Source organism: Nannobrachium achirus (genome assembly GCF_963921795.1).
Source record: "Nannobrachium achirus genome assembly, chromosome: 12".
In the NCBI taxonomy this organism is placed as follows: Eukaryota; Metazoa; Chordata; class Actinopteri; order Myctophiformes; family Myctophidae; genus Nannobrachium; species Nannobrachium achirus.
In genome coordinates, this window is record NC_137832.1 from 48,181,205 (window position 1) to 48,207,772 (window position 26,568).

A 26,568-nucleotide genomic window follows, 5' to 3' on the forward strand; every position below is an offset into this window, starting at 1 on the left:
GCAAACAGAATCGGGGTAAAATATGAGGATACAGCTGCCAGGTCATTGATGTAAGTAAGAAATAATAGGGGTCCAAGACAAGTATAGACCCCTGAGGAACACCACATGACATCTTAATTTTGGATGAACAACCATTAGCAAACACATATTGTTCACGGTTATAAACATAACTAGACAGCCATTTAAATGTGAAATCTCTCAGACAACTGAACTTAGTGACAGTTTGTTATGAAACGAGGCAGACTGAATGCTGTTTGACTAACTCGTCTGTGACCTCTGCCCTACTATCCCACATTCAGGCGGAAGATATACTGTATGTTTATGTTTACGGTAAAGTTGCAAAACCAGTTCCCTGACTGAGTTCTCTGTGGTAGCCTGGTATGACCAAACAACAATGACACAATAGAAAATACACAAATACCTGCAGCAATTTGAAAAAGTGCCAAAACTAAAATAGCAAAAACAGCTAGGTTAAAAATGCACGGCAGAAAATAGAGTGAGGTCAAGGTAAACTTTATTGTACACAAGGGAAATTTTACTTGGGCTTTCACCCCTGCTGCAGCCACACACCAAACACCAGAATCCATTCTTTTTGGGACCAGACATTCTTTAAGTGAGATAAATGTAAACGATTTCAAGGTCAAAGTTGATAACACAGTAATTTCTAGCAAGGAAGAGATTACCTATTTGGGCTGTATTCTTGACAAATACCTGTCTGGGGATTGCATGGTAACTATGGTGATCAAAAAAGTAAACCAAAGAACAAGATTCCTGGGAAGAATTTCCACTTTTGTCAACAAAAGTGCCCTCAGGACTCTTGCATGGGGCCCTCATTCAGTCCCACTTTGATTATGCTTGCACCTCCTGGTACTCCAACACCAAAAAGCCACTAAAGACTAAGCTCCAAACCTCCCAAAACAAACTGATTCTGCTACTTCTCAACACGGGGCCCACAACCCACGTTTCCCCCACACATTTTGCTAGCCTAAGATGGCTCAACGTGGAAGACAGGGTTAAACAACTAAAAATGGGATTGACTTTCAAAATAGTCAATGCAAATCTGCCCTCAACCCCCACAGTGCCTGCATATCTGACCAAATATCTCCAAAAGGTTAGTGACTCCCACAGCCACAACACCTGAGGGAGGGACAAAATACATAATAGAAATACATAACAGAGGGGGGGACACAACATTACACAAGTGCACAAATAGTGGTTAATGTAATCTCTCATAGTCAATGCTGTTTCAGAGCCAGGTTTGCTGTATATTCTACCAGAGGGCAGAAGTATAAATTCATAGGGTCGAACACCATCTCCTCCTGTGTCTTCCCAATTGTAAACAAGGTGGTTGTCATCACACCATTTTACAAACCTCTGTACCTCTAAAGAATAGTCAGCTAACTCGACTGCAGTCTTATAAGTTAATTTCTGTGTGATTCGGTCCGAGGGCAAAATCTTTTGGTCTGGTTTCCAGGCTAAACACTATAGAACAGGGGTCTTCAACGTTTTCAGGCCGGGGACCCCCAAACTGATGGGGAGATGGAGCAGGGACCCCCTACCACCTCGTAGGGTCAGGGGGTCGGGGCTACGACATATTTTGTATTTTAAACATGTACAAGTTACAGCGAGCAGGGTGGGCCGTACCACTACCATTTCTAAACATACTACTGTTATAGTATACTATAACATATAACAACATATAGTATACTATAACAGTACTATATAATATATATATTATATAGTATATATAGTATATATATATATATATATATAATATACTATATATATACTATGTATATATATAGTATACATACTACTAACTGAGAACCAATGTCAATAATATCAACAATCTGTCAATTGCATAGTAATCATGTATTCAAGCTATTCAAAATGGATAGAATCATGATTTATTTTTTAACATAAATGTGGAAAAAAAAAAAATAATAATAATAATTTTAAGCAATAATTTCAAATATTTTAAGAGCACATCATCGTAATGATAATTACAACACTGTTGTAGTACTTGTATCCTCTTTGAAATGAATGAATATGTTATATTATATGATACCCTGTCACTGTCAGGGAACAAAGTATTCAGTTCATCATTCTTCAAATACTATTCAAATTAAATGGGTATTAACTAATAACTGGTGATAGAGTACATACATACCTGTAGGCCTAGATGATTCATTTGACAGCCTTTCTAGTGCCTTAGACAGTTGTTTGTCACCTTACAGGAGTTAAAGACCTGTAAGTACAGGGTTCATTTGGTTCCTGACTATCAATTCATTAGCTGGGGATCGACCACAGGAACACTTTCAACGACCCCAAACCATGCTTTGAGAACCACTAGTGCAGTGGTTCCCAAACCCTAGCAAAAGACCCGAAAGATAAATTAAACGTTTGCCCGGGGACCCTAACTACAGGTATAGTGAAAATAACAGATCTACAAGCACACAACGCGTTGCTTCACACTGTCAGCTTGTAGATCTGCTATTTTAACTACTTATTACACTTTTTTTAAACTGTATTTATGGAAATTAGAAGAATTTTGTTTTAAATTGATGAAGTTGAGTTTATACTTTTTTTTTTTACATCTATTGAAAAAATACATATTTTCTTTTTAAAAGCAGGGAACAGAGGAAAGATAATATAGAAATATTTACTCACAACCCATAAAGAATTGTCGGCGACCCAAAGATGGGTCCCAACCCACAGTTTGAGAAACAGTGCGCTAGTGTGTATTGGACCAGTGGAATGTGCTGGTGCCAGGTGACTGTATTTAGCCTGGGGATGGGCTTTTTTATCTTCCCATCCTGTTAATTACTCCTCGCCTCCCACTGGTGTTTTTGGTAATGAAGATAATTATGGGCTAATTAATAATTAAAGGGTTGATCTGTGTCTTTATTTTTTTAAAGGAACTTGAGTAGAGAAACGTTTGAAGACACTGAAAAAGTTATAACACCAAGTTCCTAAAGTGTATGTCCTCAGAATGTCAAATGAATTTACACTTCACACAAGTATTTTTCCTGAATCATTGTTTATTTTATTTTATTTTATTGACAAAGCATCATTTGAAAGAACATGCGTCAAAAAAAATACATTTAAATATTACTTAAACTGTACATAGCGAGGCATTGTCGCCCCTGCTTGTTGATTACATTATTTCTTAAATACATAACAGCAATAGTTGTTCATTTCCAACATAAACTCCCTTTACTCAAAAGCAATGTCTGAAGAATGGCTCCTCAAAATAGGATCGTACTTATTACTGCAAAAATATACAAAGATACTGCTGCATCAAAAATATAATAAAGAGGCTTGTAAGTTTAATTTGTCTCTGCAGGTATTGTGTTTGTACAGTTTACATGTGTACGGTGTAGATGGCAGAATTTGGCTTTGAATATGTGGTTTATTTACAAAAAAAGTGCATTTCAAGTCACATGTAGTCTACATTTATAACAACTTAAATAGTGATGGTGTTGCTTCCAGTTCACGGTAAAATTGACACAAAAATTGTCTACAAAAACCTCAATCATTAAATAACGGCACAACCAGAGCCAAAACATTATCGTGATCAAGCCTCTTTACTTTAGTTTAAAAAAAGAAAATAAATCAACATTAAATAGTATTTTTACATGCTGGAATATATATTGAGGTGCTTGGTGCTAAGTGTAGCCAAGGGCCAGGATTCTTCTTCGCAGTGTTGGCCTTTTGTTCTCATTCACCATTGCCCTACATTCCATGTTCAGTGAGTGTACACATTCGGCTGTCTGTTATTCCTGGTTCACTGCGTACAGCTGGTCTATCTTCTCCTGGTACATTTTTACAACACAGGGCCTTTTCAGCTTCATGGTGGGCCCTGAGGAGACAAACAAAATGGAAGAAATGTGTCAGTTATTGATATCAAACTTAAAATCAGTTATTTAAAAGAATATACTATAATTGGTCATGTAATTACTTCATTTACTTGGCAAAAGAAATTTAAGAGTGAAAAAAAGGCTCAACAAGCTCAGAGCTTGTAGATCAGCCATTTTATTTTGAAGACACCATTGTGTGGGGAAGTATAGGGTTAACGGTGCAGAGACCACCAAAAAAGCGTCACTCACAAGCTTTTATTGTGACCAAACCTGGCTACAGGAGGACTTCTGGTCAATGCATTTCAATGAGAATGCTAGTGGAAAAACATGGAACGGAAATAAAAAAATCACTGTCCATACAGTATGCTTGTGTGGCTGGCGGTTTCCTAACGTATAAGTGGCTAATCGATTCATCGATCTATAGACAATTATAAAAACGTGCTTCTTTGATCATCCGATTAATCGACAAAGTAATTGATAGAATAGTCGCTGAGAAAATAATGGATTAATTCTCCATTATGTTGTGACTGCTGGCAAAAAGTCAAACCCTGACGCCTGCAAAATGCCAACAGAGCGGTTTAATGAGGCGAGGGCAACATGTGAGTGGCAGAAACAAAAGGAATGCCGCTTGGCACCAAACAAAGCCATGAGACGACAAGTCTTATTTCACTGTCTCTGTGGTGGTTATCTCACAGTCTTCCGCAGTAGGGAATTCATTCAATGTTCAATTGCTGCTAAATGCTAACAGGTTTCTGGCTGGTACTGTGGATACTGTATGACATGTATTCACCTCCTGTTTCCTGAACCAATTAAGTCCCATTTTATACCTCGCCATATGATGATTCGACTGAGAAAATAAGCAAGCTTACAAAATAAGCAAGTTCACATCTTACTAGTTGTTTTGATGTGTAGCAAATGTTGTTGATCTTAGTTTTAGTCACTTCCTTGCGCTTAGTGTGGGTGTTGTCTTTACAGATGTTACAGTATAGGTCTCTTTGTCATGGTTCTGTATATATATTTACTGGTTAAATAAAAATAAAATAAAAGTTGTAAGTCGGCTGTTTTTGAAACTCTTGAAAGTCTTTGAACATTTTCACCAATAAAGACACGCCCACACAGGGAGGCCAAGTTGAAAAAAAGCTCATATACATAAAAGTAAATAAAATAAAAATATAAACCCTTGTGGCCACTGACCAGTGTTGTTAAGTAACTAAATGCTAATGTAAAAGTACTGTACAGTTAAGTACTATTTTGAGGTATTTGTAATTTACTTGAGTATTTCCAATTACTCCAGCTACATCTCGGATCCAAATATTTTACTTTTACTCCACTACGTTTATTTGAACTTTAGTTACTAGTTACTTTGCAGATTTTGATTGTCACAAAACATACAGTAACCACTTAGAAAACACACGATCTACAAGCTCACAATATGTTGCAATGCGACACATTGTGAGCTTGTAGATCTGCCATTTTCAAAAGATTTGTACATTTGAAAACTTGAAATAGGACATTCTGCATAATGAGTACTTACTTCTTAAAAATATTTTTTATACCAATACTTTTGTACTTTTAATCAAGTAAACTTTGTTTTCCAGACTTTTACTTTTAAGGCTGCAACCACACCAAAGTACCTATGAGAGTGGATTCCCCATTCCACCAATGCATTTCAATGAGAATGGAGTGGTTTCATGCAAGTAGAGGATTTCTGCAAAAAAAACGCTCCATTCCCATTGAAATGCATTGGCGGAATGGGGATTCCACTCTCATGGGTACATTGGTGTGGGTACAGCCTAACGCAGTATTTCTATATTGCAGTATTGATACTTTTACTTAAGTAACAAAGTACTTTTTCCATCATTGCTTGTGACTTTCTTTTTTCTTCAATAAACTTACCCAGTTCCCCTCCCCCGACACTGAAGTCTTTCTCCAGGATGACCCACTTCTGGACCTTCTGGGCGTTGGAGGTGGCCACAGCGTTGACGCGCTCCATGCCCTCCTGGATGGCCTTGTAGATGGCCGGCTCCTTGTTGCGGATGATCTCAGAGACCTTGGTTGCCGTGACGCCGTGTTGTTGACAGTAGGCGAGCGCCTCGGGGCTCAGGTCGTCCGTGGGATCACCGTTGTCATCCACCACGCACTAAGGAAAGAGAGAAGGGTCATTAACCAGGGGCCATTCTAGTGACTTATTTAGTAGTAGTGCCTAAGCGGCAGATATGTAAGTGCAGTGTTGGTTTCATCGACCGAAACAGTGACAGAAAATGTTTGTCGACTACCTTTTTTCACTGACGAAAACTAAATAACTAAAACTGGACTAAAACTGAGACTAAATATATTGACAATTTCGTCAACAATTAAAATGTTAGGGAGGGCTAGTGAAGCAGAGATCCAGTAGAACGAAAATACAAGTCATTTTATGTTTGGTTGAGCTCGGTTGTTGAAAATAGCAGATCTACAAGCTCACAACACGTTGTAAAATCAGCCATTGTGACACCATCAAGGCCCGCCAAAATACATTTGTCGACAAAATCAACCGTACATTTAGTCGACTATAAATCGTATGATATTTCGTCAACTAAAACTAGACTAAAACTTTTCAGATGACTAAAATATGACTAAAACTAAATTTACATTTTATTCAAAAGTCTAAAACTAAACCAGAATTTCTTGTCCAAATCAACACTGATGTAAGAGAGTGTAGTACCTTGAGAGTGAGCATCATGGACAGGAACTTGAGCTTGTCGCCCAGCAGCATGGCGTTGCTGATGATGGCCGTCTCTGCCTTCACCGCGTCCTCCAGGGGAACCGGAGGGATGTTCTCACCACCGGCTGTGATGATCAGCTCTGTCCAGAGTAAACACAATGACCCAATTTAAATCTGGTGTCTTTCATTTCCCTTCTCCCTTTACTACCATTTCAAATGTTCTCTTGCTTTTTACCTTCCTTTTGTCATTTGCCATTTGTAAAATAGACAATCTACAAGCCAATAGCACATCGAGCTTGTACATCCTTTTCAAACAGAACAGCAATTTTTCTTTTTACATTTTCACCTATAATAACATGCCAATAGTTGTTCTGCATAGTGTAGAACACAGCAACATCTGTGGCGCTGACGGCCGAGTGGTTAAAGGATTAGTTCACTCCAAAAATGCCTTATTTTCTATTAATTACACCCCCCACGAAGCCTTGAATTCATGGAGATCTTCTTGTTTTTGTCACATTACAGAGCCAATAACTTGATGACCGATGGAGTGTCAATGGTTTCCTGCTCGGAGACTCAAATTATTGGCTTAGGAATGCGACAAAATCCATCAATTCAAGGCCTCATGAGGCGTGTAATTAGAAAATAAGTAATTTCTTGGGTGTAACTACTCCTTGAAGGCGCGTACCACATTATGCAATCTGATGGTGAGTCCCGGGTACGAAACCCCCCACAACATCTGTGTAGAAGCCGCTCCCCTCCCTTACCCTTGATTCTCCCGGTGATGTAGAGGAACTCGTTGCTGTCGTGCTTGCCCAGGTCCCCAGAGTGCAGCCAGCCCTCCTCGTCCAGGGCCTCGGCCGTCTTGTCGGCCATGTTCAGGTAGCCCATGAAGACGTGTCTCCCCCAGAAGCAGATCTCTCCGTTCCCTTCCGAGTCTGGCTTGTCCAGCTTCGTCTTGCAGCCTTTCATCACCTTCCCACAGCTGTGTGCAAAAAGACCCAAGGTTAATGTGGTTGACTGAAAAACGAAAATTAAATAACTACTAAAAAGTTTTCTTTGACTGAAAAGCGGGTTTTATAAAACAAACTAAAATCACAGAAAAGTGTCCTTGGTTTGTGCTTAGTTTCTAAGCAGTTTAGGTTTATTTCATACATAAAGCTAGTATCTGGGATGGATATAAAGTCTATCTTCCAATTTTTTAAGTTTAAACTGTGAATAGATTTTTTCATGGTGTGTACTCTGAGTTTTTATTACAACATGTCTGACAAATACCCTGTACAATAAAGTCAACACTAAAACAAATTAAAAACAAAGACAGAATGAGTTGATACCATTTGGAAGTGCAGAGCATAGTTTTCTCTACTGTATGTTTGGAGCAACTGTTCATATCTTTTTAATCAGTATTCAGCGCAAGCCTCGAAGTTTAAAAAAAATGTGTTATCAACGACGTGCATCAGTCGGCACAGGTTACCAATGTCCCAGAATGCCACTAGTGGTCTAAAGTAACTTATTTACTCCAGTACTGAGGTACATTACATGTACAGTGCTTTACTTCATTATTTAACAAGACAAGAAATTATTTTATACCAGCGTGCGCCTTGTGGACTAGCCTTTGCTGAGGTGGTGATGTCACCAAGAAAGCTGAGGAGAAAGTAACGCGAAATATAGAAGTTTCGGTAATTTTTACCATATTTGGTCAAAAAGAGATTCCAGCTTTAGGTACAAGATACATTGCTGATTTAGATTATTATTACAACAAAAGATACAGTAACCACTCAAGAGCCAGTACTTTGGTATATTGATGTCAATACTTTTGCAGTTTTACTCAAATTGTGCTCCGTTTGTCCCGATGAAGGTCAAAGGACCGAAACGTCTTTCAGAGATACATATTTTTAAGTTCTAATCTAGACAGTGACTTCTCCTCATTTGGACAGACAGTCCTTTTGTCCCGCATGCCCATAATCTGAGTACTTGATCTTACCGCTGAACGCCACACTGACCTCATAATGCGCTAATTGTCAGCCCAGGAGAATGGGTCTGCGCCCCTGAACTTTTCACGTATGCTGTAGAACTCGAAAAGCCGCATATTCAATGCTCATGAGGTAATCCAATTTATGTCAAAAATCTGAGTACTTCCACCACTAACTCAGTGTTGATTTTGACAACAGATTTTGAATAAAATTCCATTTAGTTAGTCATATTTTAGTCATCTGAAATGTTTTAGTGTTAGTCTAGTTTTAGTTGACTAAATATCATAGGATTTGAGTCGACTAAGTCTACAGTTAATTTAGTCTCCTAAAATGTATTTTGGTGGGCCTTGATGGTGTCATCATGCCTGATTTTACACAGCGCGCTGCGCCGCGTTGTGATCGTCAAATCAAAGAAAAGGGAAAACAGCGCCATCTCTGTTTTGTTATAGAAATCTGTACTTGAGAGATTATAGTCGACAAAACCAACTCTACAACTGACCTCATAATGCGGAAGCTCTCAGGCCAGGAGATGGTCTGTGGGCCCGAGCTCTCGCTCATGCCGTAGAGCTCCAGCAGGGGCATGTTGAGGCTCATGAAGTACTCCAGCGTGTCCTTGGTGATGGGAGCGGCTCCGGTGAAGCAGGCCCTGCAGCGGTCCAAGCCCAGCGCCGCGTGCACCTTCTTGAACACCAGGTTGTTGGCCAGCATGAAGCCCCAGGGCACCTGGTTCTCCCTGGTCACCCAAACAAACACACACACACACACACACATACGTTAGGCCTAGAAGTCAGATTTAGTCAGATTCAGATTTATTTAATGGTCCACCAACCTGACTTAAGAATCAACCCGAAATTTAATAAATTACTTGAGGGCTTGTGTTAATTCGATGCAAGACAATACTACACACAACGATTTTTAAACATGCCATTAACAGTCATTATTTAACTGAAATATGCCAGTGGTACAGAGGAATTTCTTGACACCTGATGTCACCAGGTCATTTAGCGCACTGTTTCTCAACTAGTCTTCACTTTCCAACATTACTAAATGCATAGTCAAGGACCACAGGCACTACTTTCACGAAAACTTCACCACCAGTTGAAAACCCCTGCCATAGGGAACCACTGCTGGTCATCAAATTGTTGGCGAGGGAAAGAGGCAAAAACTAAAGGATATATCCATGAATTCAAGTCTCCATGGGGTGAGTAATAGATAGGAAAAAAAGGGTGAACTATCCCTTTAGAAACGTACAGAACAAATACGGTCAGGTTAATCGAGCATACTGGCATGTTTAGCCCATACGCTAAGCTGTACATTAATGACAAACAAATGTTTGTTTCTAAAAGGTGTTATATATGAACCAGTTTGTACAATGGTTTGAATATACAGTTTAGTGCAAATGGACATTATTGCACTCCTTGTTGTTGTATTGAATGTCGTCTCACCCGTTCATGGCACTGTAGTTGTACTGCAGCCCTATGGACTTGGCCCAGTCTGCTATCCTTTTCCTCATGGGAGATGACTTGGCACCAATAGCTCTCATCTTCTCCTGCATCTTCTCCCACACCCGTGGGACGCCCAGGAATGACGTGGGCCGCACCTCTTTCAGCGTGGTCCCCAAGGAGCCCTAGGACATTGTTCATGCACGTTACAAACTTTCAATATGATCAGGTATCCAAAGTGTTAAGCCTGAGTCTTATTCGGTTGCACATCATGCGCCGATATACAATAGCCAATCTACAAGCGAGCAACAACACGCGTTGTTAGCTTGTAAATCACCTGTTTTTGGTGAGCGAATTTGGTGAGCCATCGCCTTTGTTTTGGGAAATGATACACAGAATGTACTGATAGTCAATTAAAAGATACTTCACAACAGAGAGATGAAACAAAGAGCCTGGAAAAGAACCATTGGCGAAAGTGTCTAAACACGACAGTACAGGAAGTAATTACTTCCTGTACTTGTCGTGTTAGAGCTGGATATCATCATGTTGCCAACATGATATCCAGCTTAAAGTAGCAGCACTTCCAGTACTTCTGCCTAGACACACTAGACCAGTGGTTCTATAGGACCCACAAATTAATATATATTTGGCTGCGTAACCAGATTTGAAAATAATTTATAGATACCAGATTTGCGTTGTTGAAATGTAAAAAAAAAAGCTGATCTACAAGCTCACAACAAGTCGTGATGCGACAGATTGTCTATTTTCAAATAGCAAATGCATATAGGGTGAAGTTGGTTAAACCGATTTCGATTTTGAATTAACTCGTTTTGCTGGTGACCCCCTGTAGAACCCCTTTAAGGAAGGACCCCCGGGGGTCCCTGGACCCCACGCTGAGAGCCAGCCTTACCTTGAGGGCGTCCGGCTCAGCAAAGTTAGTGGTGGCAGCAAACCTCATGGAGATCCAAATGTCGTTCATCTGGGCGGCTATGTGGCTGAGCGGCAGGTAGCTGACCAGCATCTCCTCGCCGTAGTTCAAGTCCAGACAGGAACCCGCCTGGAAGGAGGTCCAGGTGAGCTGCATGTGAAGAGAGGAGGGGGTGTCAGAACGTGTCCATTAAATGTCTGGTCATTTACTGTGTTCAGCCCAAAGTAAATGGTCTGACACAAACTGGCGTTTCCATCTGCTCACCAACCTAGATTTTTCTGGTTAACCGTCTAGTTAGTTACATTATTGTAAAAAATTAAATAAAAATACGCGTTTTTATTTAGTGTAGCCAATTATTTCTACCCTTTGCTATGCCAAATAACCCTCCCCACATATTTTTGTGTTGCCACTGCTGTTGTATCCTACTGGCTGACCTGCCATTGTACTTAAAATTCCTCTCTGCACATAACAGGCAATCGTTATAAACAATATAATGATTTGGTCTTAATGAATCGGTCTAGTTAAGTAAAGATGTGCATCAACATAAATAAAAAGCCAATGGTTAGTTCAGCCAGTAAACATAAAATCCTTTAATGAAACATGTTTAATGGTGATTGTCTTGTGTCACTCACATTGTCATGGCTCAGCATGACTCCTTTAGAGTTGCCGGTGGTCCCAGAGGTGTAGATGAGAGAACAGCACTCATTGGCCCTCAGGCTGCCAATCACCGTGTCCAGCTGCGAGTCGGGCACGTCCTCTCCCAACTTCATAAACTCCGCCCACTGCAGAGGCACACAAGTCGACTGAACTTAGTGGGTGCGTTTGGAAATGCGCACTCAAGGCACTGGTGTGCGTTGAGTGCGCATTAGCGTTCGCATTTCCGAACGCATCCAGTATCATGTTTGTTATAATTAAAACTAACAAAATAACTATGAATGTGTAGATTTTGGTACCGATATAAAAAATAAAAACAAGGTTTAAACTACCAAACTAACTAAAACTAACTATAATAATAATAATAATAATAATAATAAAGAAAAGGTCCTTAGCTGTGCCAGTTTTAACGGTAGATAGATACATTTTTTTTGTGTGCTTGTATTTTTTATTACAAACAAAACTATAATACAACACTTTCTAATCACTCAAAAATCACTCAACTAAAACTATAAGCCAAAAGGTCTAAACAAAATCAAAAGTAAAAGTTTTTTTTTGTAACCCATTTTCACCCAGTGCCAATTGCCTATGTAATCCTGGGCTCTGCTCTCCCTCTGCCGCGCCTGGGGAGACAACGGACTGACCTCATGCTTCCTTCTATGCATGAGTAGTCCAAGTTGCTTCTTTTCACCTGACAGTGGGCGTGGAAGGAACACGTTATTCAAACCAGTTCCTTTCCCCTCCATCAGGCGCCCCGGCTGGCCAGGGGGAGGCATTATTGAGACCAGGATTACTGCATGTTTTTGTGAGGGTATCAACCCTAGGAGACACAGGGAGAACATGCAAACTCCACACAGAAAGGCCCTATCGCCAACCCCACCTAGGGTGTGGGCGCTGATGACGCAGAGGGAGATCACGCCCCCAGTGCCCACCAGCGGGAAACGAACCCAGGACCTTCTAGCTGTGAGGCGAAGTGCAAACCACTGCGCCGCCGTGCCCCCTCCTGAGGCCAAAGCTGAGTTATGCTTGCAATGCGTTGCCAATAATTGTTGTGGCGTGACGGCAACACACAGTTTAAACCAGAAACGCCAGTGGCATTTTGATGCTGACACAGATAGTATGCATGAGTATGCAAACCACTCGACTCAGTCGTCTGCAGAGACCGAGTCTGGCAACATTCCAAACGTGACTCAACATACGTAAAGAACCTACCGTGTACAAGTTGGGTAGCTTCTGTTGCAGCTCGTCCTTGTACTGAACTATGGCTTTCAGGTGAGGTAGCTGATCTTTAACCTGAAATGACATCACAGATTGGAATGAGTAAAATGTACACAGTGAAGGTGAACGAAGTGCAATCAATCATACTTCACGACACGTCCTCCTTGCTAATTTGACATCCGCGATCATTTCAGATTTTAGCTATATATTATAGCGTCTTTAAAATCTTTAAAAATGTTTTGAATAAAAAAATATATAAAGTAAACGGTTTTAGGATTTAGAAGGCCTCCGGTCTAAGTGGGTATGAGTTAATTTGGTTACATTTACAAATGGATACATTGGATTTTACCGTGAACGATCGACATCACAGTGTACACCAATTAGTCCATGGACCAGACGGGTTGTCGGTATCAAAAAGGTGGCAAAGGTTACCATGCATTTTTGAAAAGCTCTATATCTGTAGATTATATTTTGGTATGATAACCCTTTCTTAGACACAGCTAAATTGGTGTTATCAGCCGCTGGAGTTGGTGTCCCATTAACTTTACATTACAGGAAAAAAGGTAAAAGAATGAATCTGCTTTTAGTAGCATAATAGGGGTCAAACTAGGGGGTTTTCATGATGCCGAATCCATTGCAAGCATCTGTTTTGCACAAAAAACATTCCTTGGGCTATAAATGGCCTCAGAAGACGATGCATGTATGGGTGTGCATTCATGTTAGTCGGAGGCCTTAGGGTTTTATTTCTCATGCTAATCAGTCTAAAAGCGCCAAATTTTGCACAGATGTAGCCCAGGGCATGCTCTAATGATTTAGCTAGGGCGCCCGAGTCTGTGACCTTCGGGCTCCAGAAAACATCCACAAAACTCTGAAAAGTGATGACCCATCACTTTTCATCACTAAACCATTGTTTTTCTGGAGCTGTGGCGACCCCGAAGGTCACCGACTCGGGCGCCCTATCTAAATCATTAGAGCATGCCCTGGGCTACATCTGTGCAAAATCTGGCGCTTTTAGACTGATTAGCACGAGAAATAAAACCCTAAGGCCTCTGACTAACATGAATGCACACCCATACATGCATCGTTTTCTGAGGCCATTTATAGCCCAAGGAATGTTTTTTGTGCAAAACAAATGCTTGCAATGGATTCGGCATCATGACAAACCCCTAGTTTGACCCCTCTTATGCTACTAAAAGCAGATTATTCTTTTGCTTTTTTTCCCTGTAATGTAAAGTTAATGGGACACCACCTCCAGCGGCTGATAACACCAATTTAGCTGTGTCTAAGAAAGGGTTATCATACCAAAATATAATCTACAGATATAGAGCTTTTCAAAAATGCATGGTAACCTTTGCCACCTTTTTGATACCGACAACCCGTCTGGCCCATGGACTAAATGTAATATTCACATATTGCAAAATGATAATTGAAATGATCGATTGCGTTTGGCTCATTGTTGGTTCCCCAACTTTTCAGGTCGAGACCCAAAAGAGACGATTGCCCGGGACCCAAACAAGTGAGTTTTCACTACTTCTTAATTAGCATATTTTTTAGAATGTATGGAGTGTCTTAGATTTGTTTGTTTTAAGATGTATAACAAACAAAATATATATATATATATATATATATATATATATATTTTTTTTTTTATATATATATATATACATTTTAAAATTCATATATTTATTTAAATGTAAATCAATCAATCGTGACCCATAAAAATTGGCCCATGACCCACAAATGGGTCCCGACCCTAGTGTGATAAAGCAGCTTTACTACTGTAATGTAATATTTTGAACTGGAAGACAGTGACACGAGCCCTCCTGTATCTTTTCCAGACAAGCAGACACCACCCTTCTTTCAGCCATGCACATAGGAGCCCCCTGCTTTTGCAGAGTGCATTATTCATATTGTGTGGAGATCACGACTTTGACTAGCCTACTAGTAGTCTCGCTTAGCCAGATGATCAGAGGTGCCTGCCTAGTTGCCTACTGATACCTCTGGGGGAAATCTATTGTTGTATTGCATTGTTCTTGTTGTATTGTTATGTGAAGACGGTTCTGCAGAACAGGTCCCACCAACATTCTGCTGCTTGTACTTGTTACTAGCCCATTTATTGAATAAAGAATCAACAGTTTTAGTGCTGCCTTGAAAGCCAACCATGATACCATCCCGGTATGAAGAACCGCACTAAAGTCTGCTGTTTTACATAATGCAAATTGTTTCCACCCGCATTTAGCCCATTCACTGAATTTAGATCAGTTTAGATTAGTTCCCATACTATACGTATCTGTAGGCAGACATCTCTGATCTAGGTGACTAGTAATTGGACACAATGTTGAGTCCACCAGAGTATGGAGAAACTGACTTATTTCTCCCTCTCTGATATCACCATGATCATTGCTAGAATTACCAATTATTTCCAAATAGAGCCACTGAAGTTAAACAGAGAATGTTTTTTCCCCCTATCATTCACCAATATCATTCACGCCAAGTATTTATTATCAACTGCTACTATCTCTTGCGACACCAAATGCAACTAGTAGTGGGAGAGAGAGTGTCGTCCAGACCTGTAGGATTTTGAGAAGCTGTTTGTGGTTCTCCACGACCAGGACGTTGGCCTCGCAGTTTTGGGCCACGTACTGGCAGGCCTCTGGGGAGTTGGTGGTGTAGATGCCGGCAGCCAGGCCCCTACAGAACACAAAACAAGAGAAGATATTTTAGCAGTGGTGGGAAAAGTATTCAAATGTTTTACTTACTGCAAGTAAAAGTATCAATACTGCAATGTAGAGGTACTCCGTTTACAAGTGTGGTGGCAGAAATGTATAGATTGCCAAATATATGTATTGTGAACATGTTGCCCTTCCATTCAATCTCATTGAATGGATGGTCAGCAAGCTTTCACGGTACATGTGCCAATTCAACTCAAACACAGCTGTCAATCTAACAGCTGAGCTGCCTCCCCCATGCTTACACTCCTACTCCGTCAGCGAATCCCTACTTCTGTATCTATTTGTATGTTGGCCTTATCTTTAGTACATATCCTATATCCTTATAAGACCATTTAGGAGAGCATCTCGGTTAGAATGGACTATAAGAACTGTCTGAGAATGAGGCTGAGGAGGATTGTGCCCCGACAGGGCTGCCAGGAACAAGTTGTTTCACAAGTTCAAATTGTATAAAAAAATATTCTGGAAATAGCAGATCTACAAGCTCACAATGTGTTGCATCGCAACGCTTTGTGGGCATTTTCAAATTACCATTTTCAAATGACCGAACTATATATAGGGCTGAAGTGGCTATTTAATGTATGTTTTGTAATAATAATCAAAACCTACAAAGTAACTAGCAACTAAAGTTTTCATATAATTTTAGTGGAGTAAAAGTACAATATTTGCCTCTGAGATGTAGTGGAGTAGAAGTAAAAGAAAGTAAAAAATACTTAACAATTCTACTTAAGTAGTACTTAGAGGAATTGGAATTTAGTGTGTAGAGTGAAACCATGAGGGAGCCTAGCCCTGGGGGACTACTGTAGGTGCTTTAAGAGTTTCATTCATGCATCTGTCAGCACAGTAATGTCACAGTGGAATGTATTCTTTAATCACCTACAAAAGGCAGTGCACCATGAGCTTGATTGGTTAATCATTGAAAGTAAATGACTGAACATCAGTCATTTACTTGGCTCACCTGGATATCAGTGCATAAATCTTCAATATATCTTGTTGGTAATTATTGAAATGTAGCGCTGATTAAGATTATGTACACCACAGGTTGTGGTGAGGTGTTAGGAATATATGCCAAAGCATTGCAATGTGGCTCCATGTGCAGTAACTTTTAATGTTTGACATTTCGTCCCACAGGCCTTCCTCAAAACCAACAAAAGGTTTGTTCTGTTTTTGGAGGCAGGTCTGTCAGGCCGAAATGTCACTCACTTATTAGAATGTATAAATGTGACTTGAGTGAGTCAGTGAAATAAAACAATCGTTTGGTAATCAATAGCCATTTTGGGCATGTCATTATAAGCTAAAAGTATTTTAGAAAAAGATACTTGCAGTCCTAACATTACAAATGAAAATGTAATCTTACCCAGCCAGGATGCAGCCAATGTCTGCGATGAACCATTCAGGACAGTTGAATCCCAGAATCCCGACACCATGGTAGCGTTCCAGCCCCAACTGCAATTAGACATGAGGAGTTATAGATGTGTTTTTTTTTTCACTGTTGTTGAATATGCAGCTTGCATTTTTTAACAGGACCCCGGCACAGTGCCTCGGTAACTTTTGACCTACATCATGCTTCAAGAGGCATCACGGGGCACGGACATGACCATGAAACCAGAGAAGAAACATAAGCTGTCAAAATCCCCACACACCCAAGTGTTGGCTTTCAGCAGCCCCATTCTCACACCATGAAGGAAATTACAATGAGAGATGAACGTAGTTTCTGTCCACCTACAGTACATAAACACTCACACCGTAAAAAAAAAAGGCTGCAGAAGAACAATGAACTGAGAAAGACAGAAAAACCTGTATGTCGTTGATCAATCTTTGATGCTAAACTTTTTGGGGTACATTGCATAGGAAAGAGAACACTAGCATCCTTATTCTGGAAACATTCGCCAGAAAATAGTAGATCTACAAGCTTGTAGATCAGCCATTTTCAGCAAAGAGATTTAGTGTAGGGGGGAGGAAAAGTGGACCAATGTACAGAGCCACAACTCAGGTCAAGAGGATTTAAGCGGTTAACAATCATACCTTTAGGAAGCTCTTGGCAGCTGCTCGACACTGATCGTAGTACTGTCTGTAGGACACCTTCTCCCACTGGCCCTCCTTCTTGAAGGCCAGCGCTGCGTGGTCACCGTAGCTGTTCACCGTCTCCAGGAACATCTGATGGATATTCACCGCAGTCTCTGACCCCGGGCCGGAGCCCTCCATTCTCAACTTGACCCCCTTGTCCTTGGCGATGCTCCATAGCTGGTCGGCCGGGCTCAGAGTCGCTGCAACGTTCGGAAGAGGGATGGCCTTAGGCTCGTCATGACCACAACAGTTGCATTTACCCGCCATCAGCAAAAAGTCCCAATGAGGTCCAACTACAGTAACTTAACTCCAAACACAACAGCCAACACTCAGGACAGCAATCAAGTCTACAACTGACAGAGAGAGTGGAGACTGCACGGACAGACTAAGGCTGCAGACATGTCTATATGCACCTTGTGGGTGTGTATTCAGGAGCAGGGCTGTCTCAGCGTGTATTTCAGGTCCTTTAGAGCTGCAGGGGGCTGGTTTGTTTCAGGTTACTCGAGATAAAACAGGAAGCTATGGAATGTACCTCACCAACCGACCAATCAGGTTTGGTTGGGGAAGATTGACACAATGGATAACAGATACACGCGATTTGGAGCATGTCAGTATGCACACACACACATTAGCATGACGGTGACAAAAGGTCATTGCTATACTGTATGTGTAACCTATATTTCATTGTCAAAAACATGCTCACATTTTGTGAGATGGAGCATGAATGATTTAAGCAGTCACACACCTGGCCAGAGTCAAACTATAACTGGACTCAGAGCTGGGTGTGGCTGCGCACCAGTTGAGCATGGAGGTAATCGAGGGACAACAGGATAAATCAGTCATCTCCACAAACATTTAATGAGGGAGAGCCACTGTCCAAACAGAAGAGAACCATCTGCTCTCCTGTGCAAAATGTGTCAGTAGCTGCATGATTTTGAGATCTATACCACAGCGTGGCAGGGTACATCATTTGACCCCATAAAGCTACTTGTGCAAAATAAACTTGTGATTGTGAAAATTAAACATTACTGGAAATCCGCATGGCAGGCAATGTTCCCAGCACGGCAGGACTGACTTTATTTCGCACCAAGAGTGTTTTAAATTATGTTTAAGCAAATGTCTGTGTGGAAGTGAATAAAGGAGTTAACCTGTGTCCAGTGTCTGTCCTACCAATGTGGCTAAGGGGAAACCACTGTAGCAACAGAAAGTGCTACAAATCTGTTTCTGAATATTGTAATTTATTTCACATTTTCACGATCTGATTATACAACATTGTGTACTGTAGATAAAGAGAAATATTTATTAACAAAAAACACTGAAAGCCTTAAAGGACAACTTTGTTTTTTTACAACAAGGGTTCATATTTTAGACTGTAAATTAGAGAAAAGAAAAGATGATTGTTAAAATGTTTTTATTTACTTCTTTCTATCGTTTTATCCATTTTAGTGAGTTTGATTTCCGAGGGTGGGGGCATGCGTGCAAGTGGCTAAATATGTCTTTTTAGACACACACTGAGCTGACAAATTCTTTATTACTATTTACAGTTACACTACTAGCCCCCATAAGTCACACCTAACCATGAAAGGTTGCGGTGCATGTTGGGAATGGGCTTATTGTGTCTCAAAATACATATTTGGCCACTTGTACACTTGTGCCCCCAACCACTGAAATCAAACTCTCTAAAATAGCTAAAATGATATAAAAAGTTGTCCTTTAAACACTTGCTTTCCACACAGGTCTATATTTTGGGCATCTCGTGGGTGAAACATTTCCAAAAATGCTCAAAATGTTCAAAGCAAAGATTGATCTTCACTACTTGTCACACAATAAGAAGTATTTGATACTGTAGGGCACTCATTTATGAAAGAAAAAAAATTAAAGATGAAACATGGAGATTCATGGTTTCTGACCACATTGACAATGATGTGCTCTCCTGTTACCTGTAGGCTACTGTACCCTTTCAAAGTAGGGTACACAAAACCAGTTTTCACTCATCGATCATCATCAAACGACACGGAAATATGTTTGTGTCTTTTGTTCTGTGTGGATTTTCACTTTTGTAAGACTTCTTGTCTGAGTCGAATCAGGGCTGCAAGCCATGCATGTTTTTTCTAGGGTTGTACACACCGATACCAGTGTCGGAAAAGCTTAGGCAGATACTGCCTAAAATGCTGGTATCGGTGAGTATGGCAGTCTATGCCATTCCCATACCATGTCATTTATCGTGATGATCTTTCAATTACAGTCATATTTTGAAGGTTTCACTTGATGTTGTTCCTACTGTACTATTTACATTGTTAGTAAATGTAGGCCTATTAGTTTACTAACTAGTTTACTAAGCACATTAACAATTGTTCATCAGCTTTTAATTTAATTGTGAACTACTGATCGATTAATCGATGAAATTGTTGATTATCGATGAAACGGATTGGTTCGATTAACTGTTGCAATGCACCCCTACCGTTCGGTGCCACTTCGTGCTGTGCTGTGTCGGGTGCGGCTGACGTGCAGACTCCTCCGTTGGTGAGTGGATCGGACACCTTTAGGGTGGTTATGCTGTAATGCACAGTGAAAAGCTTTGAAATCTAACATTCATTTATGTCAGATCATCATTATTAAACAAATTGCCTGCAGTGAGGATTCTTGAAAGAAAAATGAAATATCACTTAAAGGACAACCTTTTTACAACAAGGGTTCATATTATAGATTGTAATCAGAGAAAAGGTTAAAAACTTACATGTTTTCATTTACGGCTTTCTATCAATTTTTTTAGGCATTTTAGCAATTTTGATTTCAGTGGTACAAGCGTACAAGTACAGTTGGCTAAATATGTCTTTTTAGACACAATAAGCCGGCGATTTCTTTATTACTATTTACAATAACATTACTAGCCCCCATAAGTCACATGATCACATCTGCCCATGAAAGATTGTGGTGCATCTTGGGAATGGGCTTATTGTGGCTAAAAAGACATATTTAACATTGCCTATAATAACACGCCCAAAATAGGGAGGCCAGGGTTAAAGACTAAAACTCAAATGACCAAGATTTTAAGTTGATGTAAATATGTTTTGGTTAAAACAAAAAGTATTTGTAAAAATATATATATTCTGACAGGTGGGACACCAATTTCATGCAGTCAAGAGAGACCCCATTTATCAGCTTAAATTTGAAAGCATTCCAGTTCCAATTTTGTCTACAAATTATTTTGTTTCATCACCGTCCAATTTCACTTGTTTGTTAGATTATTATATTGTATGACTTCTGTGTCCTGATGGGATGGAATTGGTATCCTGACCTGAAGAAAAAAAAGTCTCTTTGTTTAGTTTACTAAAGGAAAAAAGCTGAAGAGAGGCCATATAGTCAACATAGTCAGTGATTACAGGAAGTGATTCAAACCTATTTTCACAAAGACAAACGCGTCACTTACTACAGCATATGTAAAGGGATCAAAACCTCATGCGCATGATGACCCGAAATGCAATCTACTCACATACCTCTCAGTGATATCTTCCAGGATGCCGTTGCTGATAACAGAATGTTCTTGGTCAGACATCTTCTAGGAGCTTGAATAAGTGGAAAAAAAAGCTTTATTCAGTGGCACATCGGGTGAAGTTTACCATACAAGTTACCATACAAGATTCCTTTTCTCAACCGTTTCATCGCACAAGTCACTTGCTCCAAATAAAACTGCAACATTTTATATGATGACACATCTGTTCACAGAGAGGTCACTGCGTTGCAACATCTCACTGTCAATGACATAGTCATGTCAAGACAATCACGTAGTAAAACTGCTCCATCATGATGTGTTGAAACTGTGGATGTTATGCCAGAGCATGTTGAGCCATCAGTCTGAATGGCTAATAATAACCTTTGTCCCCCAAAAAATGTCATCTAGGGTTGAGAGGTTAGTTTAACCACATAAAATGGTTCTCAAATGTTTTCTCGTAACAAAGTCCCCGGAACCCCATTTTGAGAAGCACATACTGTAGTGTCAGTAGAGGCCTACGTAAAAGCCAATCAATTACATGATAAGGGCCAGTATAAAACTAAATGCAAATAATGTTGAGATGAAAATGTTGGGGTATCAGTTGCCACTTTGGACACAAATAACATGGCAGCCAACGTCTTTGACTTCATTACCCAAGAGTCTCTTTAAGTATGTCAGGCGAGGACGTGCTGTGATTGACCAGTGCCTTGGTGCCTTTACTTTAGGATGAAACGCAGTGTCCCTATACATACAGTAATAGAGTCAAGGCCATGGCAGGGCCCATCAGCAGCGGCTCCAGATAGTTGTGACTGGAGGGCTATGGGGCGATGGCTTTTTTTAGAGCAGGGGCAAATGAATTTTGGCAACAAACAATACTGAATAGTACTAATACGACAAACGAGATTCTCTCACTTAGGGTATCGATAACTGAACAGACCAGATCATTGCCAGATGCTAAATCTATGGACTGTAGGTGATAGGATAGGGTTTTTGTGAGGTGCTTTGCAGCATAATAAGTATGATTTTGTTGTATGGTTTACATAGAAGTCAGTCAATTGTCTTCCACATTATTCACATATATATATCTTATTTATTTATTCCTTAAATATTTTTCCATCACAATTAGGTTTGTGGGAGGGGGTACTTATAGGCTATTTATTGCTTAAACATGTGGCTTTATAATTTTATGGGACATAATATTCTATACTGTACTTGTTCAAAAGTTACATAGTGCTGCTTTATGCAGCACTATGCAGCACTATATCTGATTTCTATGATGCAGACAGTAAAATCCTGCCATCTAGTGGGTAACTGTGGAAATGCAATACAAGTTACACAGACACAAAATAGGCTAATCAATTCAATTCAGCCTAAGATGAGGCCAGGGATAGCGTGAAATGTTACAACAAATTCATGATATACGTTTTAACATGCTTAATTTGATAACTTTATAACAGCTGTAGAGACGCAGAGAGACAATCTGACCTTATAACACTAAGATAAGTGTGGTCAAGATTTATGTGGGGCAAAGTTCATTCTAATTACAAAACTACAGTGTAGCAATATGAAGAGGCTATGAAATAGCCTTTGCTCAGCATTATGCAAACTGCTTCTTAAGTGCTCTTCACTGACCTTCCCAATGACAAATTCCTCTTTTGTACAGGGTTCAGGCTATGGTTGTTGCACATTACTACTTTGGAATAAGACTTGACCTTGAACCACTTTCAACTTCCTATTTGGAGCATGTCATTCATAATACATTTTCACAAATTTCTTTTGAATGAATATCGTTGCACTTAGTTTTATACTTGTAGATTTCTATTTGTTTTCCAATGAGTTTCCTAAGTAGTGGCTATTGTTTTTTTTAACAGATGTTATGTCTGCCATTGTTATTGTCCTGTATTTGTCGTTACTGGCAGAGCTGTATAACATTTATTGCCTCTTCTCCTGGCCAGTTCACACTCATAAAAGAGACTTCAGTCTTTTTCTTTTTTTTAAGTATAAAATATGGCTTAAAGGGATAGTTCACCCCCAAAGTGACTTTTTTTTCTTCTATTGATTACCCATTACGCCATGGAGACTTGAGTTCAATGATATATTTTGTATTTTTCGCATTCGTATGACAATAATTTGATTACAATAAATGTACCCCCATTGATTCCAGATGGGGACCCAAAATTGCATTTGTGTCCCCATCCGGAATCAATGGGGGTAAAGTTACTATAATCACATTTTTGTCTCAGACAAATACAAATACAAGTCTCCACGGGGTGAATAATCGATAGGAAAAAAATAAATAAAAATGGGTGTGAATTACTCCATTAAGAAGTTAAATATTCTAATATGACAACATTCAAGTTTTCAAGTAATAAAGTAATGTAAGTCCTTACGTTCCTGTTTGAAATGTTATTTTCCAGCAATCTGTATGATACTCCAGTCCGCGCCAGAAGATAACATCCAACAGTGTGAAACTGCACGCTTCCGCAGTCACCAGTGTTTGTTTAGCTTTTAACTACTAAGCCCCCCTGGCTAGGCTGAGCAGGGGGGCTCTGAAGAATGAATGTGACTCTGTTGACCAAACAATAAAACACGAGGGAGTCGCTCACTTCAAACTTGTGCGTCTGCATATGTAGGTCATTTGTGTTTGTCCAAAATACTTTTAACATTTAAGATGTATACATTTTTCCCCCTTCACCATGTTAAATGCCTCTCACTCTAATTAACATACATATATCATCTCCATATTCTAACTTTTTGTGTTTTTTCGTAAATGAATGCCATACTTGATCATACAAGTACATATATGTATTGTATACACTACAGCAGGGGTAGGCAACCTTAAGCACAGGTGCCGACATTGGCACAGGGGAGGGTGATCACTAGCACACTGGCATAAGTGTGAGAGAGAGGATTTTTCTTTTAAAACAAAACATTCAAAATCTCAATTAAATAAATCAAATCCCTCACATCTATATGCAAATTACATCCTTCACATAATTCTGCATGCATTCAAAAGTGGGGAGTGAGGGAGTCTGGGTGATAGGTGGGGTTATTGCTCTGAGTCTAATGAGAAAAAAACCAAAGGATTTGGACAATTAAAATCGGTTAATTTTGAGGTGGTGTCAAAAATAAACTTAATGTTGATATGGCACACTGACTGTCAAGAGAATAAAATGTGGCACTTCATGTCAACAAAGTTGCCGACCCCTGTACTACACTGCTACAGTGTCACACAAAAGCATCCAAAAGTAGCAGATCTATAAGATTTGAATTTGAATCCTGAAAGGTAACAGTTTTGGACATATGAGGTTTCCACCCGACCGACAGAGGCGATATGATAACGTTAGAAGGTCAGCTGTTGTCTGAATGAAACACTCTTGCCAGCGCAGACGTATTAGTACACAACACGTGCTGGCATAGCTACGGTGGTACCAGCAGCACCACATCAAAGCATGAAAACATGAGCCTCATATGAAAATGGAATGATGCAAAACAAAGGCATTGGCATCAATATGTTTGTCAAAATGTGTCAAAACCTTTTAAAAAATGCTGATCTACAGACTCACAACTAGTTGCATTGCAATGCATTGTGGGGTTGTACATCGAATATTTTGTCGAATCTACAAATGAACTAGAAGTTTTCGAATAATTGTAGCAGAGTAAAAAGCAAGATATTCCCTCTGATATGTAGTGGGGCACTGTAGGAGTATTCAATATATACAAAAATATAAAATTGTACAGGACTTGAGTAAATTACTTAGTTACCTTTCACCACTGCCCCACAGTCCGTTTAACTGGAATATCATCACAATGTCATGGAATTAGAACATGCCTACCTTGTGCAGAGAGAGACGATGCTGAATGACATCAAGTTGACAACAGTATGACAGGTGCAGGTGGGCAGTGCTGTGTGTGGATCAACCTCTGCCTGCCTGGCACGGGACTACAAGCAACTGTCTGTCGCCTCTGAGGAAAAGATCAGCCTATAGGGGGCTTTGTGTGTGAGGTGATACCAGTCCCACTCACTTACTCACACCCACCCAGGTTATCCCGGAGTCATGGAAACTTATGTAATGCTACGCTCCCCTAAACCAACTGCCGGTTAAAGATCCACCAGCAACACTTGACCAAAGGTAACCTTCTCAAGACGCAAGAGAGACCAAAGCACCAGCACAGCACACAAGACTTTTTTCTTTTTTACTTTCATCAAGCTGGTCATATCAGTTGACTAGATCATAAAGCCAGATAAACTCTTTGGGTTTTATCAGGTCAAATGAGACTTTAACCCTCAATATGGTTTTTAATGCGGTTAGGAAATTGTGCAAGTACAGCGCTTACATAAACAATATTTTGATAATAGGATCAGATGTTAGGCATATGCTTTTTCTTTTATTTATATTACACTCTGGATATAACATGTCTTTAAAATGCCACTCAAGGTCTTATTTAATCCTTTGGCTTGCACTGGCACCAGCTGGTGCTTTTTTGTCGAGCCTTGTATGACGGCTATGGAAAGGAGCGTGAAATTGTTTTGTGGTAAATACAGGTGAAAGTTCAAGCCGGTTCTCAAGTGACAGTAACCTAGATCATTTGCGGCAAGGTCGTTTATTTAGTCGTACCACATGGTCACCCCATATGCCTGCCTGCTGGTAAGAGTCATTTGGCTGCCCTAGACCTAGTGTGTGTGAACACGTGCCAACTGTAAGGCCATGGGCAAACACTGTAGTTGGTCACACAAAACACAACAGAGTAAACAGTAAAGACCTCATTGGTATAGTTTAACACTGTGTTACAAATGGAACCAAATGAACTTAAGGGTCCTTTTTGTTCGATTAGTATATTCTCAGAATTAAATTAATACCAAGTTTATTTTAATGGGTAGGAAAATTCCCTAAAAATACTTTGTCATGCAGTCAGTGGCGTGTCGAGGGGGTGGTGGTCTGGGGTGGCACAGACCACCCTGGATTCTGACTGGCCAGCCTAGGTGCCACCCACTCTGAGAGGTGAGAACGCGCCAACTCTTGAGTGAAAACTGAATGACAAAAATGATGGTTGGATGCAGTCATTGCAAAATGCGATAGTTGTGCTTCTTTGACAGCCTACTCTGGAGTAGAGTATTCAAAAATGCATCTATGTGTAATGTTTACACATGGGATCAAATTAAACATTAATTTGAATACATTTCAAAAAGACAAAACTGATAAGTGACTTATCAAATTAGCTGATATCAGAATGGTCTGAAATCAGAGCGGATTTTAGCACATGCATGATTGGGTTACAATATTACCCATGTATGGTGCAACTCTATTAGGAGGCCATTGGTATGTTTATTCATCATAAGTTAAATTTAAACACAGGGATGTGAGTGACTGAAATATAAATCATTAAAGTAGATCTGGGTAGAGGAGAGACACCCCAGTCAAACAATATAGCGAATAATAGAGAATCAAAATGGTAATTATTCAGATACTACTACTACCGTACCCATACTTCATTCTACCCA

The 26,568-nt window shown here is 39.9% G+C and overlaps 1 protein-coding gene across 3 annotated transcripts; it reads right to left on the reverse strand.

Annotated features, from left to right (window-relative positions):
• Window positions 1–3,043: 3,043 nt before the first annotated feature.
• LOC308295979 (long-chain-fatty-acid--CoA ligase ACSBG2-like) lies at window positions 3,044–25,326 on the reverse strand. 3 transcript variants are annotated; one of them, XM_080739081.1, is made up of 15 exons: window positions 24,902–25,326; window positions 21,070–21,138; window positions 20,034–20,128; window positions 17,531–17,772; window positions 16,863–16,951; window positions 15,347–15,467; window positions 12,771–12,851; window positions 11,537–11,686; window positions 10,887–11,054; window positions 9,980–10,161; window positions 9,034–9,267; window positions 7,329–7,546; window positions 6,565–6,704; window positions 5,757–6,000; window positions 3,044–3,862 (listed from the first exon to the last, which is right to left on the reverse strand). In XM_080739081.1, exons 2-15 carry the CDS (start codon window positions 21,126–21,128, stop codon window positions 3,777–3,779), a joined length of 2,109 nt encoding a protein of 702 aa, XP_080595207.1. In that variant the 5' UTR covers window positions 21,129–21,138; window positions 24,902–25,326; the 3' UTR covers window positions 3,044–3,776. The 3 variants fall into 3 exon arrangements, with proteins under 3 accessions (XP_080595207.1, XP_080595209.1, XP_080595208.1); XM_080739083.1 differs by having other exon boundaries at window positions 24,831–25,326; XM_080739082.1 differs by lacking the exon at window positions 24,902–25,326 and having other exon boundaries at window positions 21,070–23,151.
• Window positions 25,327–26,568: the final 1,242 nt, after the last annotated feature.